Consider the following 27,357-nt stretch of genomic DNA (forward strand, 5'->3'; position numbering starts at 1 on the left):
CTGTGCCGATACAGTGCAAAAGCAGCCGCAGACAACATGTAAATGAAGGGGTGTGGCTGTGAGCCAGTTACTATTGCTGTGGCCATAGTGTGCCACTCCCTTTTCTAAAAATTAAATACAGGCATAGCTCATTGTACTGTGCTTTGCTTTATTGTGCTTTGCAGATATTGCATTTTTTACAAATTAAAAGTTCGTGGCAGCCCTGGATCGAACAAGTCTGTTGGCGCCATTTTTTCCAACACCATTTGCTCAGTTCCTGTTTCTGTGTCACATTTTGTTAATTCTCTCAATATTTTGAAACTTTTCGTTATTTTTATATTTGTTATGGTAATCTGTGATCAGTGATCTTTGATGTTACTGTTACAATTTTTTGGGTGCGCCACAAACCATGTCCATATAAGACAGCAAACTTGATTGATGAAATGACAACAAAGAATTGAGGATATTACTTAAACTTCGTTGATAGAGCAGAGACAGGGTTTGAGAGGATTAACTCCAATTTTGAAAGAAGGTCTACTGTGGGTAACATGCTATCAAACAGCATTCCCTATTACAGAGATATAATTCTTGAAAAGAAGAGTCAATCAATGAGGAGAACTCCGTTTTTTGTCTTACTTTAAGAAATTGCCACAGACACCCAACCTTTAGCAAACACCCCCCAGATCAGTCAGCAGCCATCAATATCTAGGCAAGACTCTCCACCAGTAAAAAGATTATGACTTGCTGAAGGCTCAGATGATGGTTAGCATATTTCAGCAATATTTTAAAATTAAGGTATGTACGTTTTTTAGAAATAAAACTATTGTACACTTAATAGACTACAGTATAGTGTAAACACTATAATAACTTCAGTATTGGGAAACCAAAAAATTTGTGTGGCTCGCTTTATTGCGATATTCACTTTATTGCAGTGGCGTAGAACTGAACCGCAATATCTCTGCGGCATGCCTGGTAGTCTGTATTATATTTGATTGGATATCAGGAGTAATTTTTCAGAACTCTTATAGTACCTGTTTAAAATATATCAGCTGACATTGAGTCCACGCTGGAAATAACAAGTAAGGAGATAACAAAGATTACGCTCTTACTGAATAATATAGGGTTTCTGTGCTTCGAACAGAATTGAGTAGGTTGCTTTTTAAATCTAAACACCTCTTCTGTGAAGGAAATTTGTTTTAGTTTTGGAATATGAACAATCACATTGTCATCAGAATAGTTCCTTGTAACTGAAAGAGAAGTGTATGTATAACTAGAGGTACCTGTATTTGATTTCAGGTTACAGGTATACGAGCTTGGAGCATGTATCTGATATACTGAGCCTCAGTTTTTCCATCTGTTACATAGAGCTCATTCGTTTGAAGTCTAAGTTACTAATATATAATGCACTTAAAGTTCCAGACACATGGCAAGCGCTCAAGAAACACTAAAACCTCCTTCATCTTATTCAGGGTTTTTTTTTTTTTTTTTTTAATGAAAACAGCATTGGACCTGAAGGAAGAGTCACAAACTTTCCTTTTTTTTTAAGTACTGTATTTTAGTGGCAGACAATTTTCCTTCACTAACTGCTTCCTCAAATGAAATAATACATTTTCATAACACAAGGTATTTGGAATGGCCCGAGTATTAATCCTCGCTAATATATATTTTTCTCATTGATTCACCTGGGGAATACTATCTGGCAGTTCCAATTAGGATGAAATCACAAGTTGTTAGAATAATCCAGATACATTGTCTTGGTAGCGAAAATCATGCATAAATATTAACTATCTTTGCTTAACCTTTTAATTCATTTAGTTTAATTCATTTTCAGAACTCTGTGTCAAAGAGAACTCTTAAATTTATTTTCTTAATTGGAAAAAATGTGAAATAACATTGATCATAAATTAACTTCAATGCTAAAATCATGATTACATACTCTAAAACTGAAAAGGGACATATCTGTATGAAAACTATAAAAAAGACACATTTTAAGAGAATGTAACTATTTCATAACGTTACTGAATTTATTTTGCACTTAGAATCATTAAAGGACATAATACTTTGATAAATTGAAATAACTTTGCCACACACAAAAATTGCTCCCCAAAATGATGAAGCAGAAGCCACTGCAATCACAAGCCATAAAACTTTATTATACGATGTGACTACATACACTTTATGGACACAAATAACTCTTATTACAGTGGTTTATCGAGATCCAAATTATTTCTATTGAGGTCAACTATATCTTAAAAGTCCTTTAATTAGCTCTTTCCAGCTTAACTGCATTACAGGCTCATCTTAACTATTCCCAGACTCAAAGCTTCCAGGTACATATTTCATTGTCCAACAATAAATTAATTTATTTTGAAGCAAATATTTCAGAAATTGTTTGAGAATCAAAATCAACTTCCTGGATTTGTCTGGTCACACAGCAGCCTATTTCTATTCACAGCTCTCCCTTCCTCTCTTTGTCCAAATACATTATTTTTTTCTCTTAGTTAGAAAGAAAGAAGAGAAAGTTATTTGAAGAGAAAGCCCTTTTTGTGAGGAACAGATTCTCACAAAATAATAATAATCTGGACAGATTATACTTCAGGAGATTATTCTTTTTTTCATCCCTAATGTGGGAAACATAGATCAGTAGGAAAAATAAGCATTTGATTAAAATGTTAAAAGTGACAGCAAACAAGATTGTAATACATCCAGAATTTCCTTGCAGTGTTTTAGTGTTCATTTACACCCAAATACCTACTATGCAATACAGGATCCCCTCTCTTCTTACACACAACATGTCACTCAGTTGCCTGTTAATCACAGCTTCATGTTTGCCATTTTTCCTTTTTTATTCAGGATCTGTCTTTCCCCCTTCTCCATTGAGCTTCAATCACCAGCGTACTGACCTTCATTCTTTCTCACCTCATGTATCATAGTAGCTTCCTAACTGGCTTTCCTTACTCCAAACATCACACACCAATAAATGAAACTCTTGCAATATTAATAATGGTGCTTCTATACTCATGTATCTTTGTGAACGCTTCAAGAATTTGTATCACTCAGCCCTCTGAAGTTCATATTCTTGCCTCTCTACCGTAGAGCTAGACTTATCTTTCTAGCCTCATCTTTGCTTCCCTATATGAATCTTAACCTTCCATTGAAATGGAACTTTTATTTGTGCCCATGCTTCTGTTTCTTTATTCAAGCTGTTTACTCAACTGGAAAATGTATTCTCTGTTAACCTCGCCTATTGACATATTGAATTCTCAAGCTCCCACCTCTAAGCCTATATTCTCCAAGAAACTTTCCCAGAGTTATCCTCCATCCCTTAAATTGTATAACTAGTCTTCTGATTATATTATAATCTCCTCCAGAGTTCATTTTTATATTCCCTATTGTATCTAAGTCAGTACTTTATATATAAGTGCCGCATAAATACTTGAATTAGGTTATGTCATTTCCAAAATGCACAAGCAAAAAAAGACAGAACTGACCTTACACTGACTGCAGCAATGTGGTCAACAGTGTCTGGAAACTCCATTTGGAATGTTTTGATAGAGGGTTGGTAATGGTTTCTGTGACTTTACAGTGCTCTTTCAAGGGCTCGCTAGCAGTAAAAAATAATGACCAACAGAAACATAATACCAAGTATGTCTAGACTTCATTTGGTGTGACATTGAGGAGTTAAATAAATTTGATGACATAAAGAAAAATAGCTTGCTCAGAAATTATTTTCAAAATGTTTTTGGTGGGACATATGCTAAATTATTGAATGTCTAAGCAATCACTTAAACTCCAGCGCTCAGATCAATGAAATAATTGTGAATGGTATCTTGCTGAATTTTGCAAGAGTGAAAATAGACACTGGTATAAAACTGATAATTTTGTACATGTATTTATTCATTTATTATATATCTAATCAATTTTTGGTTATTAATTTAAATTTTAAACTCAAACAAATCATCCTATCTAAATCTCTTGTGTAATCAAAGTACGAGATGCATTTCTTCACAACACCTTGACTTGGAATACAATTTCACATCTTACAATTATGGGCCCGTGATGTGAGAGTACTGTCAATCATTCTTTTTGATGCTGAATCATTGGAAAGAATGCAGCTCTCAATATTGATCTTGTTCTTAAACTGAACTATAAGATATTTTATGATTAAATTTGATGTCAGAATATGGGAACACACTAAAGGGGAAAAAAACCCCTGGTGATTATTTGTATATTTACCCACATTTATTGTACTTTAACCTAAAGTTAATGTTTTTAAAACTCCTTAATGAAATCTATATCTTTAAAATAAAATGTAGCCAATGAATTATCTAATTTCTGCTTACATTAACACTTTATATTTAGTTAGATTTATTCTTTAATTTTGCCCTTTCCCTACTGAATTCTCAGAAAATCTAAGTTCTTTTTTTTTTTTTTTTCCAGAAACTACTTGGCCTTTTAGGAATTGATTTCAATTGAGTCTATCTATGCAATTCAAGAATAGATAAAATATTATCATGCAATTGTAAACCCAAGAGAATAAAATCATGCTAGTCACAGTTTCCCTTCTTGATACTTCTAGATCCTGGTCACATATTTAGAGGATGGCTCGACGTGAATTAACACTTTTCCAAATTATTCTACGTCCCTCTGCTCTAATTATCTCTCCCCTCATCTATAGCCACTTTTTTGGTCTATATTAGTGTTAAAAACATTTAAATCAGTCAGGAAACACAAGTACCAGTGAATCCAATAAAATTAAGATATAACTCACCTGGAGAAAGAGGAGGATTTTTTAAAAATTATTTCTCAAGATGATAAAACTAATACTTGAAAGAAGAGAGAAACAGGGATTAGACTGCATACACTTTGAAAGTAAGCTCTACTTGATTTCTTGTAAAAATAATCTAACTGCATTTTCACCTTTTCATTCTCATTTTTAGAAATAATAAGATTTTTACACACTTCCCTTTCTGATCTGCTTGTTTAAACAGAACTGCTCAAAATGCCACTGGCTTTGAAAACAAAGCACTAGTTTTGATGATATATACAATGAATGCATACAGAAAAGCATCTGTCATATTTTTATCATCATATCATATTTTATTTCCACTTGTAAATACTGTCAACATTTAAAAGCCAAGTTAATGGAACACCAGTGAGAAAATCAAAGCTATTAATATTAAGCATTTTTAAGAATTTTAAAATAGGGTCATGCTGATAGACTTGAAAGAATCCCAGAATTAAAATTGCCCCCATGATAATGAGCAGGCTATAGCTTAAAACATGGAAATAGCCATGATACATTTTAGTGAAATGATTTATTCTTCATTGGTACTTCATTTTTCATTTATCTTTAGATGAATGTTTACGTTAAGAATATCCATCAATACTCAATGTTATAACAATGAATGCATGAGCACTTTGTAAGTGAATATATACATGGCCAAAGTTTAATTTGGCTCTCCATTCAGAAAAAAACAGTGTCGGTGGATATTTGGGCAATATCATTTAACTCATTGCTTATGTTTTTCCAAGATTTATAAGTGAAAAAGTTCAGATGTAGGTGGTGGATACACAATGAAACATATTTAGATTAAAAAAAACCCAAAACACTATATATTCTAAAAACATAAGTATAACCATGCCAGAGCATACACATGTATTCACTATCCACGTGGTGTCAGGCGCACAGGTGATAGCTTCCTCCACATACCATAAGCTAGGCCTTGATCACAAAGTTGTTCATCCTGATAGTTGCTCTTGACAATGGAAACAATTTTTAAAGGCTATCTTCAAGATCACTCTGGTGATTTTACAGATAATTAGGTAATGGTGAATGAATAGGGAGTTCTTATAAATAGTTGATATGCCCAACTAGTTACAGGAATAGATTAATTAAAGCCTAAATTTATCTCGCCTCTTAACAAAACACACATTTTGGAAACTATTAAGCAACAGGCTGTAAACTATAGTAAGACTATTTTTGTTCCTCTCAGAATTGAGAGGGCTCCACACACTCAAGTTCATTAGGGGTGCCTCTAACAGAACTCCACCTTTAACATGATTTTTGTGCCTGCTCACACCTTCTAAAAAAAGGGAATATCATTAAAATTGATAACAAAGTTGTAAAGCTGACCAAGTCCAAATTTAGGAACTGGGAAAGGCGATATAGAACACAAGCCTAAGACTGTGTTTCCAGAACATTTCTGGTCTGAAAAATGTTAATAGTATGTAATTAAGACCATATCCTCAATATGCATTTCAAATCAATTTGCTAGATAATAATTCTTTAGCCACAATGAGCAAATACAAGCCCTGTTCCTCAATGTTTTTGGTTAATTTAAGGAATGTAACATTTTTGTAAAGGGTTAAAAAACAGTCAGTTCTTTCGGTATTTAATTTCAGGGTTGGTAGATCTAAACACTTCAGTGTTAATCTCTTCATTCTTCATAAATGCTATGCGGCAGAGAATAAAATGGTTAAATGTAATATTCTTCATTTTTTTTACCTTGTATTTAAATTACTTTGATGGTTTCCATCTTAGTTTGTAAATCACCAAACCTAAATATAACTGGAGTTTTATTTAATGTTTCATCAGGAAATGAACTGGATCAAAGATAAGGGAAAATGGCCTTTTCTTTTTTAAATAATAAAAAAATTAAAAATAAATTAATTTCTTTTTGGGAGTAAAGTTTCTTGGAAGTCAATCCAATGAAATCATTGTTTTCATATGTTTCATAAGTTTCATATGTTTTCAACTAGCTCTATTCCAAACAGAGCATAAAAATAAAAAGAAAAAAAAAAAATCAAATTAACAATATTTTCTAGGCAAAAACATATTACATAAATATTAGGCATTAGATTAAGCTACCATTACAAATGATAGGTTATGTTTAAATAAAATATATATTAAAATTATTCCATCTTTGAAATATGAATCACAGAACTTATAAATTCAAAATCATAATAGGATATATGTAAAAATAAAGAAAATTAAAGTACAAATATATAATACTATTTTAATATACTGAATTTTGCAACTAATCTGTTTTACATAAATTTATGTATATTAATCTGAAAGCTGCTACTTTATTTACCTAAGAAAGCTGTAAAATAGTTAAAATAACTATTCACATTTTAACCATTGGTTTCTCTGCATTTTAAATTTAAACTTCATGTTATTGAAGGACAGTCGATTATATTGGATTTAGTCAGACTTCTTATGAGTTTTGCCTAGTAAGTAGAATTTATAAGTAAAGATAGCCAACCCAGTAAACCAGATTGAACAGGGCAAAAGCTGTTGGGAAAAATATTCGAGAATAGGAATCAATTTTGGCAACGCGTATATGTATCCTCCCTTCCCTCCATGATCCTGTTCTGCAGTCTTCGAAGCAACAGAAGAAGCTGGCACAATCTTTGCCCTCCAAACACTGGTACCCATAATCATCTTCTCCTTGCGGCAGAGAGAGGCTATTCATTGGAATGAGAGTAGATCCTGGATGGAGTCCAGAGGACATCTGAGTAAAATAATAAATGAGCTTTGAGAAAAAAAATCATAAAAAAGATCAATTTGTCCCCTCAAGGCAAACTCTGAGAGACTGACACGCAGTAAAAATAATCTTATTTTCCAAAAATCAAATGAATACCCAATTCTAACATGTTTTTAGATTATAATTTACCTTGTAGCACATAAAAATATTATTTTACATTCCAAAGATTTTGCAGGGGAAAAAACACTCGAAATTAAATATATTTTATACCTTTAGAAAGTTGTTCTACTGAGTTATTGTTAACCATGCATCTAATTCTAAAATGAGAATAAACTATATTTTTCTATGATATTTTACAGTAAATCATTTACAATGCTATAAACATGTGTTGGTTTGCTATGGTTATATTCTGTACTTTATTTTAGTAATAATGAGAACAAATAGTAAAGATGACATTCTGATAAAGCAGAAAACTTTGAGGAGCTATGAATGAATGAAAAAGATATGAGGTCTGGAGTTGTGGATAGGCACAAAGCATCATATTTGGGTGATAGAATGTTCAGGAGGTAAAAATTCAGGTTGGGGAACAACTGGTATTCAAAATTCTGCTAATTCTACCAAAATTCTGCTCATTCCAGCTATCCAGCTGAAATTATATTACCACCTAATTTTTGTGATGGTTGTGATGAATAAACTTCATAACATGTAAAATGATCCGTGCTTTGTCTTGCCCAGTAGTAATAGTTATTATTTTTACCAAGATTTTTTGGGACACATATCAAACTAACTCTTGATGATATCATGTTCTGAATAATACTTAAATAAGAAGAAGAATTTTTAAAAATATAAAAAATTGAGCATGGCCAGGATACTGTGGAATATTAAAGCCAACACTTTGGAACAATCACTTTGGAGCAATCACTTTGGAGTCAGGATATTGTGGAATATTAAAGCAATCACTTAGGCTGAAATTCCAGCTCTGCCCAGTAGAGTCCTGTAACTTTGAACAGGAAATGTCACTGCTCTTTTGCGTCTGTGTCTTTTGCCATACCAAAGCCACAATAACAATACATAGATCTGTTTGATGATTAAATGAGATGATATACATAAAACACCAAACGAAATATTTGAAACATAGCAAGTATTCCCTTGCCAATTGATAATAGTGTTGTAATTGTCATTGCTACTGTTGATTCCTGGAGAGGATATATCATAATTGACTACAAAATATGTGCTAAAACAAGCAATAATAACAACAACAAAAACTTGGACCTCATCAAAAATGTTCCTGGAAAAAAATACATTAATGAACGCTTGAATAAAATGGCAAGTAAAATATGAGTGAAGATTGCCGTTTTAGTAACTCTTCATCTCTCAGGACTTCCACATATTTCAGGGATTATTTTAAAATGTGAATCTCACAATTTATTATAATCAGTGGTGTCATTATGTAAACACTGAATACAATGCTGAGATTATAACAATTGTTTTATCCTGATTTTAAATTCTAATGAAAATGTTTATAAAATTTTTTCATCCTAAATTTTGAAATAAATAAATCTCAAAGCCATGAAAGTTAAACATTGTATGAGAAAGATTTAAAAAATTAAACACAAAAAATGATAATTTTTAAAAATTTGGACCTATATTCAAACCCATTTCATTCCTAAAAAGAAACATAGAATCTGACCCACTACATATTAAACATTCAGTAGATGCAAAGAGAAGCAAATAATCACATTTAGTGATATTTTAAAAAGATAAAACCATCACACAAGTCATAACATCCATATTAGGAACAAAATGTGCAGCCTGAAGATAAGAAGCAATGCCCTAAACACAAATGCATGACTTCACTTGCCTAGATATATCATGAAAAACAGAGGCAGTATATTATTAAATGTTAATGACAGATCTTTTGAGATTGACACTTGGAGATACTCGACTACACTCCTAAATTTTAGTGGAGCACTAAACTTATGTATAAAAATGAGGCAAATTGGTATTCATTTTCTTGTTACTTAAATAACATATGTTCCAACGTTAACCAGAGTGAAAAGTGGTTAAAATGCAAGTTTGTTAGTCCGCAATTTCAAGGTTATATGGCATAAAACACGTTCCATATATCATTCAGAACTGCCATAAATGGGAAGATGGTGTGTTTGTTAGAAGATATCAATTGTGCATGAGAGGTATGATTAAACATTAAAGTGCACAAAAATGGAGAAAAACTGCAAATGGTTCATTTAAAACATGGACCAATCCCTGGTGGTCAAAATCATGGAGAGCTTCTTATTGCAGTGACAATTTAAATTGACAATTTTCTAGTTTCCTGCTGCCTCCCCCAAAACGCCACTAATTCATAAATTGAAAGAAACTACGCTTTATTGAATGATGAATGTGACTAGGAATGAATTTTATATGTATTGAGAAAAATAGCCAAAGAGCTGACACAGTATCAGTAAAATAAAATATTTTCGACACATAGATTTGTGACCTTGGAAACCACTGAAAAATTAATCGGAAGAATATAAACATTATATGCCTTATTTATCTGAAGTACAACAGCAAAACCCACCTTACAATTTCTCAAATAAAAATCCTGCTGCCCCCCAAATAGCAAACATTGAAAAAATAAAATAGATCCATTTAAATGACATAAAAAGAAACAACACAGTTGAATAGAATTTCCTTTTACTTCAAATGATGTAGTTTTGAGAATATGCCATTTTTTGGTTATTTAAAAAAGTCACTAAGAATAGCTGAACTTAACATTTTGAGAAATCCATCCCATTCTCACTATTAAAGATACATATGTGTCTGGTTATATATTAAATACTCTTACTTATAGATTAATCGTGTAGTTAAATATACAAAATATAATGTAAGCACCAAGACCAATAAAATAATAACTATTTAGATCATATACTAATACAATTAATAATATTTAAGTATTAGCAATATGATTAGCAAACATTATTAGGTCATGTTATTGATACTATGAAATATTGACTAATATCACTATTCATTTCTCATTCAAAAAGTGGCACATGAGAATGCCAAACTAAGCACAGATTTTCTCCAATCAACTTTCACAAAATCCCAGTTATTTATCAGTCAGAATTTCAAAAATTACAAAATCTACATCAATGTTTAAAAATAGACATGAGGTGGATTTTGGTGATTCTGAGTTGTCAGTTTTGGTACTCCAAGAATTAGAAGTTAATGGAAATAATTATCAGAGGAAAGTAAAAAATAGAAAGTCAAAAAAAAAAAAAAATTCTGAGGGTTGGGACCAAGGCTGTGAAGCAGAGAACTGTATTCTCACTTGTACATTTAGATACTGTTTGATTTGTTCATTTGTTTCAACCATGCACAAGTAAACTTCTTACTGTATTTCACATTTCACCAATATCAAATAATCCTTCCTAGGAGCTTTGCCAATTACCATTACAGGAAAGAAGGTTTATAATTTGTGAAACTGTGTATTGATTTATCTTTTCATTATTTTTGTGCTCTGAAAGGTAGAAGAATGTTTATTCATATAGATACGCACTGGCTGAAAATACGATATTTTTTTTGTGTGTGAAGAAAAGGTTATGGTTGGGTATTGTGGGCAAAAACAAACAAACAAACAAGAAACAAAAAACAAAACCTTCCACACATTATTTCCACTCCAATACCCTAGTTCCACTCTCAGTAATATATGACTTATTGAACTACTGCAATAGTCTTTATCTCCTTGTTTCTTTTGCCATTCAAGTATATACTCCATGCTACTTATAATTATCTTTCAAGAACATAGAAGCAAATATGCCATCTTGCTTAAAAACATGCATGGCTTATCAGTGCTGACAGTGCCAAATGGAAATTTCTTAACATGGTACTGGAGCCTTTCCACGTCTCGGCAACAAACCACTTTTCTATCCTCAACTTGTGTATTTTCTTTCCTAAGATGCCTATTTTCTATAGTACTGTCCAATAGACGTTTTTGCAATGCTTGAAGTGTTCTGTATCAGTATTGTTCAGTATGGTAGCCACTAGTTACATGTAGCTATTAAGCACTTGAAATGTGACTAATGCTACTAAGATACTAAATTTTGAATTTTGGTTGATTTTAATTAATTTAAATCAACCTAGCATATGGCTAGTGGCTATTGTATTAGATGAAAAGCCTGAGAAATATACAAATCTACTTTTTATTCTTGTATGTATGCCTCAACTTGGTTTACATGGTTCCTTCTCTCTTAAATATTCTTGATAATTTGTTTTCCGGAAAACTGCAACTTATTCTTTAAAGAACTACTTCAATGATGCCATGCTTTCTTTGTAATTTTCTCTATCAAATTCTCTTTGGAAGAGTTAGTTTACATACATTTTGAATAAATTATTTACAATGAAATAAAAAAGGCCACCCACTGCACTGTTGGCTCACAATGACATAGCCTCTTCTCAACACTATGTACTTGTTAGTGCTTCACAGACCATATTACATGATGTCTCAAGATTTCCTCTGTGCATAGGACAGGCCACTTAGTTCGGACTTTGTGGTACCTATCTCTATTTCAATAAGAACGTCTTTAAATATTCTTAACTTATATCTATCATAGAAAATATTTTGCTGCCGAAAAGGTATTTGAAACCAGTCACCTAACTGCTACTTCCTTATAGTGTCTTTGTCTACTTTTGACTTTTATATTGGACTGTTATTTGTACTGTACTTTATTATCTTACATTTACACTTCTAATGTATTTTTCCACAACTAGATTCAAAGACCCCTGAAAGCAGAGAACACATTCTGTCGTTATTCTCTTCATAGTGCCTTGTTCGTGGCTGGTGAAATAAACTTCCTTCATTTAACATTTTAACCAATTGAGAGATTACAAATAAGTTCTACCTCAAATGGGTAGATCAGGCTCCTGATGTAGGTATAACATGGTTTTCTGAGATTTTCTTTATCAACAATGGGCTATTTGAGTTTCAACAAGAACTACTCTTTAGTTAGCTGGTTTACTACCATTGCTTTTCTGAGATCTTTACATGTTTCATAAGGATCTTGATTCTATACTTCAACATAGTTAACTTACTAGATTCTCTTGAAAATAGGTATTGATACAAACACACCTGAATCATATTCTTAATGAGTAGAAATAAAAACCCAATAAAATATATTGGATGGTAATATGGACCAAGTCAAAATGTCACTGACATTCACAATAAAAAATAAAGGAGAAAGAAATAAAGAAATATGGACACAAGTAAAGGATAGAAGGAAGAAAGGGATAATGGAAAGAAGGAAGGAAGGAAGGAGGGAGGGAGAGACGAAGGGAGGGAGGAAGGGAGGTGGAGAGAGAGAGCAAGAAAGAGAAAGAAAGAAAAGGTCCAATATATCATGTGGAGAGTAAGGTAGAAAGCATCTTTATTAATTTATGTTTTTCTTAGAGGGGTCATTGAAGCTAAAAATCTATTGTGTTCAAATATCATCTCTTCCTGAGTAAAATAAATTGGAGTTTTCTGGGATTCTCAGCTAAGCAGTCAAAGAGATGTCAAGAAGGGGATTTTAGTTTCTTTTAAAAACAGACATGTTGACTTTTCAGTGACTCTAGGCAAGATCTTTGGTCCTGGCCTATTGCCATAAATAATTTGGTGAAGAAAAGGGAAATGCTGGATTTTAAAAAACTCAGAATTTTGGGCCTATAAAATAAAGTGGGCAAATGGAAGGACAGATAGAGAGAGAGAGAGAGAGAGAGAGAACGAAGATAAACTCACAAACAATTAAAACAGGTATAAAGGCAAGATGCTGCAAGATTTCTGGGTCTAAGCTTGCATTTGATCCTCCTGGCTGGAACAGAAGAAAAACACAGATTCCACAAAGCCCTTAAATAGAATATTTTGAGACAACAGCAAGCAGAGCTACCTATTCTTCATAAAAGTGTGCTCTGATTTACCTGATTGGCAAGACCATATGGCTAAACACTGAACTAGGCAGGGAGTCAGATTTGATTACTGATCCAATTTTTCACTTAAAGTGTCATTTTGTATTGGAAAAGCTCATGAAACACATAACTGAACAGAAAGAAACTACTATAGAATTTTATTTTGGACGGCTCTAAAAATATTTTTCTTACTTAGGTAGTCAATTACATATCAATTTAACTTTTGATATTTGCAATTTAATGCTTCAAAGCTCTCATTTATTTTTTATTCCTTAATTTTTCATCTTTAATATTTTGCTTCTTGGGTTTGGTGCTAAGTTTTAAATACTCAACATACAGACATTTTTTTCCTAAATAACTATTCTAGAACAGTGCCTAGAACATGGGTGTCCTTAATTAATATTTGATGAATGAATGATTAAATGAACATCATAATTTTAAAGCTTGTACTCCAATGTTTCAGCTTCCTGAGTAAATGAGACATCTGGTAATGTGGTTGAGAGCACATGATCTGGAGTCAAACTGATTATCTGTATTCCTACAGTAGCCACTTATTGGTTGAGTAGCCTTAGATAATATTAGTACCTATATTACATATTCTTAGAAAGAAATTCTAGAATCCATTTGAGATTGTACATTGTCTAGCTTATAATGTTAATTATTTTTATTCTAAACATTTTCATTCACAATTTCCAAAAATAAAATTGTCAAGGTAGTAATCAAGCATAGCTGTGGATGAGTAAATGATGAAATGGAAAATCCAGAGAGGATGTTTGGCTTGGATTAAAGGAAGATAGTAGAAAACCTGTGTTTTTCTTTACCTAAAAAATTAGCAAATGCATTTTAAAGTTGAAATCATTGCCCCCTGATGCTTTGTCCACTCAGAGGCCATAATAAATCCTATGGATAAGCTAAAATCATGTCAAGTTGAGAGAGTCACATGTTAATTCTACCATGTAAGTTCTGAAATGTGTACCACCAACAATGTGCTCTCCTTCCTTGGGATATTGTGGGAATCTGGAACCAAATACACAAGGCTTTGGTCCTTGGAGTATAACGTAAAAAGTAAAATATAATTTAAAAGTATGGTAAAGTTTTATAAGGAAACTAATGAAAAATGGGAGAAGGGAGAAAAAGCATTGAATCCTAGAACTTACAAATTTAGGACATAACATGAAAAATCCCATGCCTCATTATGTACATGCTATGGTAGGTTTACAAGCTTGCCACTCATGCATAACTGTTTTATATAGTTCTCAAGTATATTGGTATTTTGGAAAAAATCTGCTTTAAAAACATTTATTGGAATTAGCAATGAAGTGTCTTTTTTGTTAATATTGGAGAAAAAGATGTTTACTTTTCTGAGTCCTATGAAAACAGGCAACATAAAGGAAGGATTACAAGCTTGACCTCTGTCACCATAAAAGACCTGGGTTTGAGTCTTGGATCCTTCACTTCCTAAGTTTGTCCTTGTGCAAATTACTGAACTTGTATATATAAGGTGCCTATGAACATAAATGAAATTATGCATATAAAGGAGTTCCTGGAATACTCAGTGTTACATATTACTTTAAGGTTGTTATAATTGCCATTATAAAAAGAAATTATAGTTAATCATCCAATACTTAAGTATTTTAGAATCAGTAGAGTTAATTCTAATTTATCAACTTGATGTGATATAAGTTAAGGTAGATATATGCTTAGGAAGGGGGAGTAAGTGAGTACAAATATACAAAAGCCAAACAGATATCTTTTCTATGACATAGAAAGCTATGTCTTTCAAACACAGCTGAATACTGACATTAAAGAGAGATCTTTATCTCTAAAAATTAAGTTAATTTTGTGGGGTACCAATGTAAGAAGTCCAAATCCTATCACAAAAATAGATTGAAAGAGAGAGTTTAAATAGTTTTTAGGTACAAAGAATTTACTACTTGTGGAAAATTTCACAGCATAATAACCACTCTTTACAAAGGTGATCCAAAAGTCTTTTCTAGGGAAAAATAAAAGAATACTTTTGCTGGTGGGCAATGTTAGGTACTCCAGTTTCATCTTAATATTTTTTTAATCTTTTGTCAAGGTACCACTAGCAACCATATCAGTCTAAGAAAGTATAACATGAGAACCCAAAAGAGTATCTCTAACAGTAAATTGTTGCTTATAAAATAGAGATTTTTTTTTTTTAACATACCGAGGCCTTATTTTTTAGCTTTCTTTCTCTAGTAGTCTTAACTTTTTTGTTGCTGGTAAAATAATGCAAGGTACCATACTCCATCAAAGCTGCAAAAACAAAAATGAAACAAACAGAAACAAAGAGATCCATCGCAGTCACATAAGAAACCTTAGGTAAGGACTTCCTGGCAATTGTACTCAAAGTTGTCATAGTCAGAACTGTGGTGATACCTGTGGAGGGAGGGAAGAAAAATAAATGATGAAAAATGACTTAGACCATTTTTATTCTTCCATCCGATTTGGCAATACTGTGAGCAGAAATAAACAATGGGAAAAAAAGCATATAATTACTTGTGATTTACAGAAAAAAAAAAATTCTGGTAACCATAGCTACATTGTGTTCAATGTGTTCTTTGTGTCTCTGTGAGTTCTAATCATCTAAATTCTCCAGACCGCAGGTAGTTGACTCCCCATACCTATTCTTCCCTTCCTCCATAACAATAGACTATCCAATTTTTAGCTAGTCTGCGCCTGCCTGAAAGTACAAATTTATTTGCCAGCTTCTTTTAGCTATGTGTGGCCACAGGCTGAAATCTAGCCAAGAAGAATTGTCAAGGGTGTAAACAACTACCAGAAGATGTCATTAGAAAGATAGGAAATGCCCTTCTTTCCCTCTTCCTAATTGCATTTTGCTGGAATACAATAGCCAGAGCACCAGAAGCCATTTTAAACCTCTACCCAATTGAATCTACAGTGATTTGAAGTTTCCTGCCACACACAGTTAAAAGTAATCCAAACTACTCTAGAATTTTTTTTTTTATAACTTGAATTAGACCTATTTTTTTCATCTCGGTAAAGAATACAGGCAAAATGATATCAAGGGAATACTTGAAAAGGACAGAGTAAATCTTCATGTTTTGAAGAAGTCAACGCATAAAATTAGGATACCCGCCTGGGCCCCAGCCCTGTGTATGTATCTTTGGCGGCATCTGTTTCTCTTTATCCATGGCCTTCTTGTGGTTCTTACCACTGCTGATTTTAGGCCCCCTAACTCACAGCTGCACATGTTATATCTCTTCTGATCTAAACTGCCTTAATTCTCATTCTTTGCCTCATGAAAGAAGGCACCATTAGTGGGATTGTTTTCTCTCCAAAAAGTACTAAATATAATGCCAAATGTATCTTAATTTGGTCAATTATTTATAAAGTGGCAACATCTGGGTTGAAAAAATAGAAAGTGCCTCTTTGGTATGGTGAAGGCAACAGCCACCTCTTTCCCTCATGTCTACAGTGAAACATGCCTTAATAATAATTCCTTTCACATGCCCATCTTTTTATTTTTATTGCTTAGGATTGAAAAAATTAAAGATGATACACGTATAATGAATTGGAAGTCATGGAGGCAAATTAGGTTCAAATTCTGATGTTCCCACTCTTAACTCTGTGACCTCAGGGAAGTTTCTTAACTCCTCTGTGCCTCTCATCTAAAAAACGGGCACAGTAATGTAATAAATTCTATATAATATATTTACATAAAAGGTATTTACTTATTTTTTAAAGTAGATGTAAAATCTTTCTTCCTTTCTAATACTAGTATTTAAAATTTCCCTTCTAAGCAATGCTTTAGCTGCATCTTACAAATATTTATATGTTAAATTCTTATTAAAATTAAGTTTGAAATATTTTCTAATTTCCTTTTTGATTTTTCTTTAACCCAAGAATTATCTAAAGGTCATTTAAAATTTTTTTCAAATAAATGAGGCCATTATTAATCTGTGTTATTTTTATTCATTTTTAATTTACTTTCATTTTGGTTAGAAAATATCCTCTGGAAAGTTTTAGTCTTTTGAATGTTATTGAGATCTTGGTTGATGTTCCATATGCATTTGAACATATTGTGTATTCTGTAGTTAGGTGCAGTGTTTTATAAATATCAATCAGGTTAAGTTTGATAATTTCATTCAAATTTTCTACATCTTAATTGATTTTTCCATGTAGTTATTCTATCAATGAAAGAGAAAGAGTATTATAATGTTCAATTATTATTGCAGATTTGTGTATTTCTCCCATTATTCCTGACAGTTTTTGCTTCAATTATTTTTAAGCCAAAATTATATTTAAAGGCTTTTCATATGGTAAGTACGAAATAATTTCAGTGACTACCAGTCTTCTCTCTTCCTTGATTTGTGCACTATATATTTTATAACTTATTAAATCATAACATTCCCATAGTCAGATGAAGGTAGCTTTCCCAAGGTACTCCTGGCTTCCATAAAGATGTCCCATCCCAAGTAGAAAAAAAATCTTAAGGCCAATGTGTTCTTTGGTTTCATTATCAATGATGGAATTAAATTTCACTTTACTAAAATACTATTACATTTCTATTGCATAAATTAAGGAAAACTATAGCAGAACTTAGCTTCTACACATTCATTTCTTTAATTTAGTAATTATTATCACAGAGTTTAGCTTAAAAATAATATGGTGGATTTCCTATTAAAATATCTCTGAGTTCATGAAATTAAGAAAACATTTAAAATACGTAGCAGATTCATTGGTATTTCCCCGGTGGCTTCCTCTGCCCAAAATCTTACAATAGTCTCCCATTACATTGGGAATAAAACCCAATGCCCTTAAAATGACCTACTAAAACATATGATCTAACTACCGGCTGCCTCTCCAATATTGTTTTCTACCACTACTCAGTCACCTCTAGACTCAGTTGTCTTCTTTCTGAACCTCAAGCATGGATGGCAAGGAAGATTCCACTTCAGAAGCTTGTGGTTCTCCCTGTCTGGACTATCTTTCTACCAGATATCCACCAGGCTAGCTCCCACACTTCATTAGGTCTCTGCCACCTCCTCAAAGAGGTCTAGTCTGACTCCACAAGATAACATAACAAACAGTATATTCACCCACATCCCCTGCCATTCTCTAGCCATTTATTTTACTTTTTCTTCATAGCCTTTAATACTCACTGACATTTTATTGTATGCTTCTTATATGTGTACATTACCTGTACACCCCACTAAAACATAAATGTTTTATGTTTTAACATGAACATGAGCACATCACAATTTGTTCACTGTTAACACTACAGCACCTAGAATGCTGCCTATTTCACATAAAGCATTTGATAAATGTTTGTTAAAATACAATCTTGAATAAATGAGCTCAGGAAATTGTCCTTCAATGATGTATTTATGGATGTATGTATGTACACTTAAAAAAAAATCCTTGATCCTCCAACTACATAGGGTCCACAGTTGTAAGAGATATTCTTTAAATTAGATCTGGCTATGGCTTATCTTTATAGTTGATGTGGTAATATTAAAAATATGAATTCATGTAAAAACACAATTCCACTATTGGCTATTCTCTTTCATGACACTATGGCATAGGCTTTTGGCTTCATATAACCCTAATGGTAGAAATAATCCATCCAAATTTTCTTTGGGAAAAAATATAAGAATAATATTTAAGAACAAAATATAATATTTGTTATACTCAGAGAAGCATACAAAAAAACTAAAGTTATTTGATTACCTTGGAACATAAAATAATTTGAAATAATTGTAGGAAACAAAACTTAGATATGAGTGCATTTTGTCCCCTAGCTATATCTACACCTCTATTTAGATTCCCAAGGAGTTGAATTTCCAAGTCTAGAACTAGGTACTTCAGGTTTTATCTTGCTGCTTTTATGTAATTTGCATTTTACTATATTTACTAAATGGAGTTAGTCACCAGCTACCATAGAAACCACATGAAAACCACTTTATTGTTGAAACTAGAAACTGTCCCAACTTTCTTTATGTTTTTAGGACACAATTATCAGTAGTGAGATTCATATCTTATACTGATGTTGGGAATTAATCAATTAATCAATAATTCATCTTTGTATATCAATACATAAATTTAGGTTATCATTTTCTTTTAAACAAATGTATAATAATTAGACACATTTTCTTATGACTTTATTGCAACATATTGCTAAAGAAAAAATGAAAAGTCTATTTTATCAAGTATGAATTACAAATTACCCTTTTCATCAGTGTTATTGTACAGGCAACTCTCAAAAATATTCACAGACTAATTACACATTTTATAGATCACAGAAGCCTGGAAACTTCTTGTTCTTTTCAGCACCTGCCCTGTGGAACCGTTGACTGTTCATTAGCACCATTGTAAGAGAAGGGGATTTCAAAGCTTTCTAAACACACACCAGTCAATAAATACTGGCTATTAGTGATTTGGCTAAAAAATAAAATCTTGATAAAAAGTGATTGAAAATATTGATCACATTTAAGATTCAGGGATTATGTATGATTTTCATGCATTAATTCTTACTTAGTTTTTATTCTTCCCTTGACCTCTATTAAAAACATTTCTGAGATTTCAAGCTCTTTACAATTCTATTTCCTACTTGTTTCATATATTCATTTCAACATCATATTGCACTAGAGTATCTGTCCATTTTTGTCAGACTGCAGTTAGAGGAATATTTCTAACATATTAAACTGTAAACTTTTATCACATTAAAATGTTGCTAAAAGTCCTATGACACTATAGCATATATTACATGTCATACCCAGTGATGTTCTTGCAGGTACTGCATCTTTATTGATCCAAAAAGACACCCAAGAAAGAACAACTGTCAGAATACATGGAATGTAGGTCTGAATAGTAAAATATCCCATTCGTCTGCTCAGGTCAAAAAAAATTGTCATGATAATATAGTCTCCTGGAAGAAAAAAATATGTTTTATTTTGGCTATAAAATACATGTAAGTATAGGATTCCAAACCATAGATTTAAATACAAATGCCACTGATGCTAACATTAATCACTGATTTGTATTTCCTTCTTACCAGAGATTGTGTGAGAGACTTCAGTTGTGTTCCGTAACCCTACAAATGCAAATTGATATAATCTCCAGTATTTAGGATCAGCCACTTCTACAGAAGGCTTTTTCCACTTATACTCAATTTCATTTTTAGGGTATCCATCTAGGTAAAAATTAAAATTATATACATTAGCAGATCCAAATCTGTTACTGTTGCAGTACAAACATCCAAAGACAAATTCTTTTGAAATTCTTTCTCATTTTTATTATATGTCAAATATAGAAAAAATACTGCATAAAATTTATGAGTATAGTTTAAGCAATAATCTTAATGATTAAATAATGATAATCCATGTTGACTCCATTTAAATCAAGAAATAAAATCTTGCTAGCCTTGGGAAAAACCATGTGTCCACTCCAATATAGTATTTCCCCTCCCGACCACAGGTAACCACTAACCTGATTTCTGTGATAATCCTCCCCTTGTTTTTTTGGTTATAGATTTTTTGATAGGCAATTCTGAAATATATAGCTTAGTCTAGTTTCTTTTTGAACTCTGCTTGATTGTTAATATACTGGATGCATTATTTTATATCTTACTTCTTTTAATATCATATTTGTAATAGTCATCCATGCTGTTTTATGTAGTAGTAGTAAATTTGTTCTATTGTAAAGATGTACTAAAATTTATTTATCCATTTTACTGTGTCCACACTTGTAATCTTTTCTGTTGGCTATTACTAACACTGCTGTTAGTTATGTTATTGTACATGTCTCACAAAACATGTATATGCACAAGTTTCTCTGGTATATATACCTAGGTATGGAGTAGCTGGGTCGTGGTTTACATATACTTGCCACTTTATGAAACAACGTCAATCTTTTTTTCCATAGAGAGTATACTATACTCATCTCTCACCAACCAGAGTATGAAAATACATGTGGATCTATATTCTCATTAAAGTTTATTTGGACAGTCTTCTTTATTTTCACTGTAGAGTGTACTTTATTTCACTTTTTTCCTGATTATGAGTAAAACCTAGAAAAATTCTCATGTATTTATTAGATTCTTCGGTTTCTTCTTTGGATAACTGCTTGTCAATTGCCCATTATTTTATTGGTTTTTCCTTTTAATCTTTCTTTATCTGAATTCTTATGTATATTCTGGATACTAGACCTTTGTTATTTATGTTGAAAATGCCTTTGCCTTCTCTGCAGCTGTCTAGAATGGAAGTGCATTCTTTTAAAAAGGATATGATTTTGTTTCTGCTACACTTCCTGGAAATCCACAAGGGTTTTTTGGACCAAGCGAAGGAAATTTGGGAAAATCCATGTGGGGCTTGGCTTGTGGTTAAATCCTCTCAAGGAGTTAATTCACCCTGGTATGCTGATTGAAGAGACAACTTTCCTTTTAGACCTTAGTGTTTGTATGTGCATGTGTGTGTGTATGGGGGAGGGGGCGCTCCTTCTTGTTACTTTAAGTGTCCAGGCTTTTGTAACTCAGATGTATGTAGCGATCATGTTTTACTACATTTCCAATCCACAAGGCTGTCAAAATCGAAGCTCAATTTTATCTTTTTTTGGCAAATGTCCTCAGGCTACAAACCTTCTTACCTTTCTGGTTTCAACTTTTAATGTGAACTTTTGTGGCTGAAAATTCTTTCCTAGTGATCACTTAAAGGTTTTTGAGACGATTTTAATAATAAAATGTTTTAAATTGTTTTAGACACAAAGGTTAATCTACCATATTACCAGAATGAAATTCACTATCAACTTTAATAAGTTCCAAAACAGAGTATCATTTCCCACCAGGATCCCCTAATCAGCCATGCAATGAAATTGCTCTCATCTTTGTTGGCCTGTGTAAGGATGTGTTTCCTCTTTCTTTTCTCCATCTTCTCTCTCTTGTTCTAAAGGTTTAACATCTTGTTTTTCCATATTTCCCATTCTTTTTCATTAGAATTGTAGAAGTAATAGAGTATAATCATAATATATAGGAATGTGGGCACAAATAGAAATACGGAGCTAGTTACTTAACCACTCTAAATCTCACGATGTTGACTTGTAAAATGGGAGCCATAATGAAATCTTCCAAATACATTTTTTTGTGAAATATTAGATGCAGAAGGCTGTATCCTCTACTGGACCCCTACAGAGTGCCTGAAAAAAGATAGCTATGATTATTATATTTATGTCAGTAACACCCAATTGCACTAACAGGGATAGGATATTCCCAATAATGACAATCAAAGCTAAAGAGATATCACACCAAGAATTCAGGCATGATATCTAGAGGAGAATACAGTAATTGCTACATCTTTAAATATTTGCGTATCAACTAGTCCTTGAATGTTCCTTTTAATCAAGTCTTTGTTGTTATTTGGCTCTTTTATTCATCGAGAAGTCAATGTTAGAAAATCAGAGCAGTGAGAGATGAGACTATGAATTAAAAAGGACATTTTAGTGAGATTAAAATTATTAAGAAAGTCAAGAAAATCCTTAATAAATGACAGCAAGAGATATATGGGAATTTTTAAAGTGAAGAAGCAGGATAATACTTATAAATACTTATAATCTACTGTGAATAAATTCTAGAATGTGATATCTGAAAAAAATTGAATTTTAAAAAAGGAAAAAGCATTATACAATTCATAGACATAAGCAATATTTTTAAAGTCATTTTATGGGTTTTCAAGACTTGCTCAATTAATATTATGTAGAAAAATATTTTTATAAAGATATATGTGAAGATAAATATGTTCGTAAATATAAAACAAAACTGATATTGGTATAGAAAGATTATAACTATTTCTTTGCAACAAAATACTAAGTGTTTGTATCTAAATTATTTCTCTCTAATCATTTCTCTGTGTTTCATTCATTCTTTTGAATAAAATAAATTTATTTATACCTTGGTTTTTCCAACTTTATTAAAGTTTTCTCAAATATTTGCTACTCATATAGTAAATGTTCTTCACCAGACCAATTAAATATATTTTAAAGTACAATGTAATAAAGTTAAATCTGACCTCTAGGAAGATGAATAAAATTCGAATCAACTTTTTATTCATGGCAGTGTAAAAACATCTGAATACAAATCTATCTTCAGTAGTCCCTTATTTAATCAAAATAAGAAAAGGACATGGATATAACTAAGATTTGTAAAGAATGATAAAATATATATATTTACTATGGATTTATTGCCACTTTTTAATTTAAAGCCAGAAACAAATATGTCATTTGTAATTTTATCTAAGACAGTTAAACATAGTCCACACTTCTGAAAATTGTATAAATTGTAGTTTATCTCATTTTATTTTACATTTTTAAATAAACAAGACCAGAGGCTATAAAATTCTATGAAAAATCAAGTATTTTATCACTTACAACTTGAAAATTCCAATGGACATGAATGTTCATCCATAGGAAAGTTATGAAGCTGAAGGTAACATTCTGCATTAATTGTCAATCTATTTAGATGGAAAAATAAATATTAAATAATGAGAAATAATTTCAGGCATTAAAAATCTTTTGTCTAATTTTTAAACATGATTTTGGCCTACAATAATGGACTGTGATACACTAGAAAATAATAATAATTCTGAAGTCTCAAAGTCTTAAGTAGTAATATAATAACATTCATAAATGAATAAGAAAATTCTGACATTTTTCTCTCCAGCCAACTAAGATGCCTCATAATTAGCCCAAGTATGATCTCTGTGTTTACAGTTAAAAATTCATACTTCAGGATCTCAACAAACACATATACGTGCACACACATGCAGATTAACAGAGTGTACCTGGTTAAGTATGGTGAATTTTTTTCTTTTGACCATAAACATCTTTCCGTTAAAGGGATGATTCTTAATGAGTCGATATGTTCAAGACAATGAATTAAATAAACTTGAATCTTATACATCGACCCTCATTTAATCCTATGTTAAGGATGTATTACTACACCACTGAAAATCAGAGTATTTTAAAATGTTGTAGCAGGATGAACTCCTAGAGAAAAATCTCTGTCAATCACTTGCCCTATAGATTAAAAAAAACATAATGTGGGCTTCCCTGGTGGCGCAGTGGTTGAGAATCTGCCTGCCAATGCAGGGGACACGGGTTCGAGCCCTGGTCTGGGAAGATCCCACATGCCGCGGAGCAACTAGACCCGTGAGCCACAACTACTGAGCCTGCGCGTCTGGAGCCTGTGCTCCGCAACGGGAGAGGCCGCGATAGTGAGAGGCCTGCGCACTGCGATGAAGAGTGGCCCCCGCTTGCCGCAACTAGAGAAAGCCCTCGCACAGAAACGAAGACCCAACACAGCCAAAAATAAATAAATAATAATAATAAAAAAGAAGAGACTATCTTAAAAACAAAAAACAAACAAACAAACAAACAAAAAAACACATAATGTTTGTACCACAATCTCTTCTTCAAAGAGGGGAAATCGAGGAGTTTTTCCTCTTTGCTTTCAGTCCTTTTCACATACTAGTAATTCTGAGCTTAAACACGTGTTTCCACAATAGTTCACCATTTTAGATTTTAGTGTATAAAAGAAACTTCATATTTCTTACTTTGCAAGTTTGAAAAATGGAAATTTATGAGTTGATCAAATATTAGTATGGAAAATAAATTAGAGCAACTACAAGTTTTCTTAAACAGTAATACCTTAGAGTATATAGAACTCGTCCATCATTCCAAATTCGAAGAAGACGATTAGGAGTTGTTATCCAATGAGCATCAGATTTTCTTGAGTTTCTGAAGAAAGTGTCAGGAATCCAAATTTTTCCAACCATATTACTGTTAAGCATAAGCACTTTCATGGTACTATTGAATTTTAGACGACTATCAAACCAGGTTTGGGCAAAAATTATATCTATTGTGTATTCCTAAAAGATAAAAAGAAGAGTAATGACTTATAATAGTAAAGCCACTATTTTAGACATTTTCTTCAGGTTGAATTTTTACAAAGTTTCTGTAAGTAAATAGCACTTAAACTCAGTCTTTTTTGTAGAAAAAAAGTATGCCATTATCTTAACCTTTTTTCTTTCATTGTTTACATGAGTCATGTAAACTAAAATCCAAGATTTCTCATAATAACTGCTGTCCAGTGTGGCTTTACATATTTTTTTGTAAATTGTATTCAAGATTTTATAATAGGTAGGATATAGTTATTAAACATCAAGGCCAATCATTTTCATGTTAACAATTATATTAAATTTTGTGCTATTTACGAGTACTTAAGTCACACAAAAAGTCACAAGCTACAAAATCAAAATGCAAACACTTGCCAAATTATCTAAAAGCCCTTATCTTGTCCTTTGTCCAAAAACTTAATTTCAATTATTTAGATCCACTGTTTTCAAATATTTTAAAGCAATCATACTCACACACACACATACACAGACACACACACAGACACACACACACCCTATTAAGCTCTTATAATATGCCAAGTATTCTGTTGAGTTTTGCAAGTATCATGTCATTAAATCCTTACTACAGCCCTGTGAATAATTACTACTATAATCTTTATTTTGAAGGACTATTTATTAATAGAGACGTAAAATAATTCTCCCCACATCAAAGAGCAGATGATATGAAAACTGAGACACTGTAGGTTGAATCCCAAATCCACATACCTAACAACCACATATAATGGTGGTCACAGTGAGGCCTGATGAGTGCCATAATTAGAGCAAAGGCTCTGCCCATAATCAGCAAGTGACTGTAAGTAGGAAATTGCATGGTTATGAGAGAATTCTTAGGAGTAGGTGATTAGGTATAATCTACCTTTACATCCTGACAGAATATCTACTATATTATAAGCATTAAAATTTATTTGATAAAATTAATGAATAAGAATGCATATTCGATGCTACTGAGAAAAGAAAGTGATTATATGTATGTGTGTGTAACTTTGATATTAAAAGAGGAGGAAGAGAGTAAATTGAAAGATATGAAGTTTTATATGAGTCACTTGAGGTGGTAGAGATTGGTTACTCACTCTTGATGTAATACTAGCTCTTCTCCAACTTACCTGGAGAGAAATATTTATAATAAATGGAATTACAATTGGGAGCTTGATTAATGAATGAAAAAAATTCTTAAATGGTAGAGAGAATAATAAGTAAACAGATTAGGAGTCAACTTGTCAATAGAGAAGTTGGATCAAATCCTAATTTCCAGGCAGGATATTTATAATTACAATTTGCTTGACTAGAATACAGAGTAAAGTGAGTGGAAAACCTCCTTTTATCTATTTTGGTGGGTTTTTTTAATTGAATAAATTTGACATGTAACTTTGTGTAAGTTTAAGGTTACTTTAGTACATTTATATATTGTTATATGATTACCGTTATAGTGATATTTATCACAGTATCTAATTATAGTATGATATTATTGTCTATATTCATTATACTGTACATTAGATTTCTATGTATTAGTTAATACTCCTTATAAGTTTATACCTTTAAACACCATTATTTTATCTATTTTGTATGAACACTATTGCAATTTGGGAAAGCCACATACATATTAATAATTATTTAAAATCCAACACAGGCCTAGACATTATGTAATTGAGTATGAAATGTATGTTTTATAAAGGGACTAATATGCATAGATAAATTATTATGGATAATTTGTCCCATATAATAATATAATTAGTGATCATTCATATATTTAACATCTACAGTGTGTCGTTCATTGTTTTGCATAGATGTGAAGACATGAGGTCCCTGTACACAAAAACATTGCATCATGACCCCCTCTTCACATAGTCTTGGTTGCCATTTAAACAACATTCTATACCAGAATTACACTGTACTTTTGTATGGGATTGAACAGCAGAAACTGCTTAAGATAAAGGAAGAAGCTAACATACCCACCAGGTTTATGGCTTGGCAAAGATCCAACATTGGTTGGTAGAGGAAAC

At 32.0% G+C, this 27,357-nt stretch overlaps 1 protein-coding gene across 1 annotated transcript in view; it reads right to left on the reverse strand.

The window, feature by feature from the left end:
- Positions 1-7,226: 7,226 nt before the first annotated feature.
- Positions 7,227-27,357, reverse strand: part of GABRG1 (gamma-aminobutyric acid type A receptor subunit gamma1) — a 69,654-nt gene continuing 49,523 nt past the window's right edge. Inside the window, exons 4-9 of the mRNA XM_061191349.1 lie at positions 25,089-25,309; positions 23,811-23,893; positions 20,449-20,586; positions 20,170-20,322; positions 15,598-15,809; positions 7,227-7,496 (exon numbers count right to left, since the gene is read on the reverse strand). Of these exons, the coding sequence (XP_061047332.1) occupies positions 7,227-7,496; positions 15,598-15,809; positions 20,170-20,322; positions 20,449-20,586; positions 23,811-23,893; positions 25,089-25,309 (1,077 nt within the window). The remainder of the gene's footprint in view (positions 7,497-15,597; positions 15,810-20,169; positions 20,323-20,448; positions 20,587-23,810; positions 23,894-25,088; positions 25,310-27,357) is intronic.

The sequence above is a fragment of the Eubalaena glacialis genome, chromosome 5, assembly GCF_028564815.1.
Source record: "Eubalaena glacialis isolate mEubGla1 chromosome 5, mEubGla1.1.hap2.+ XY, whole genome shotgun sequence".
NCBI lineage: Eukaryota > Metazoa > Chordata > Mammalia > Artiodactyla > Balaenidae > Eubalaena > Eubalaena glacialis.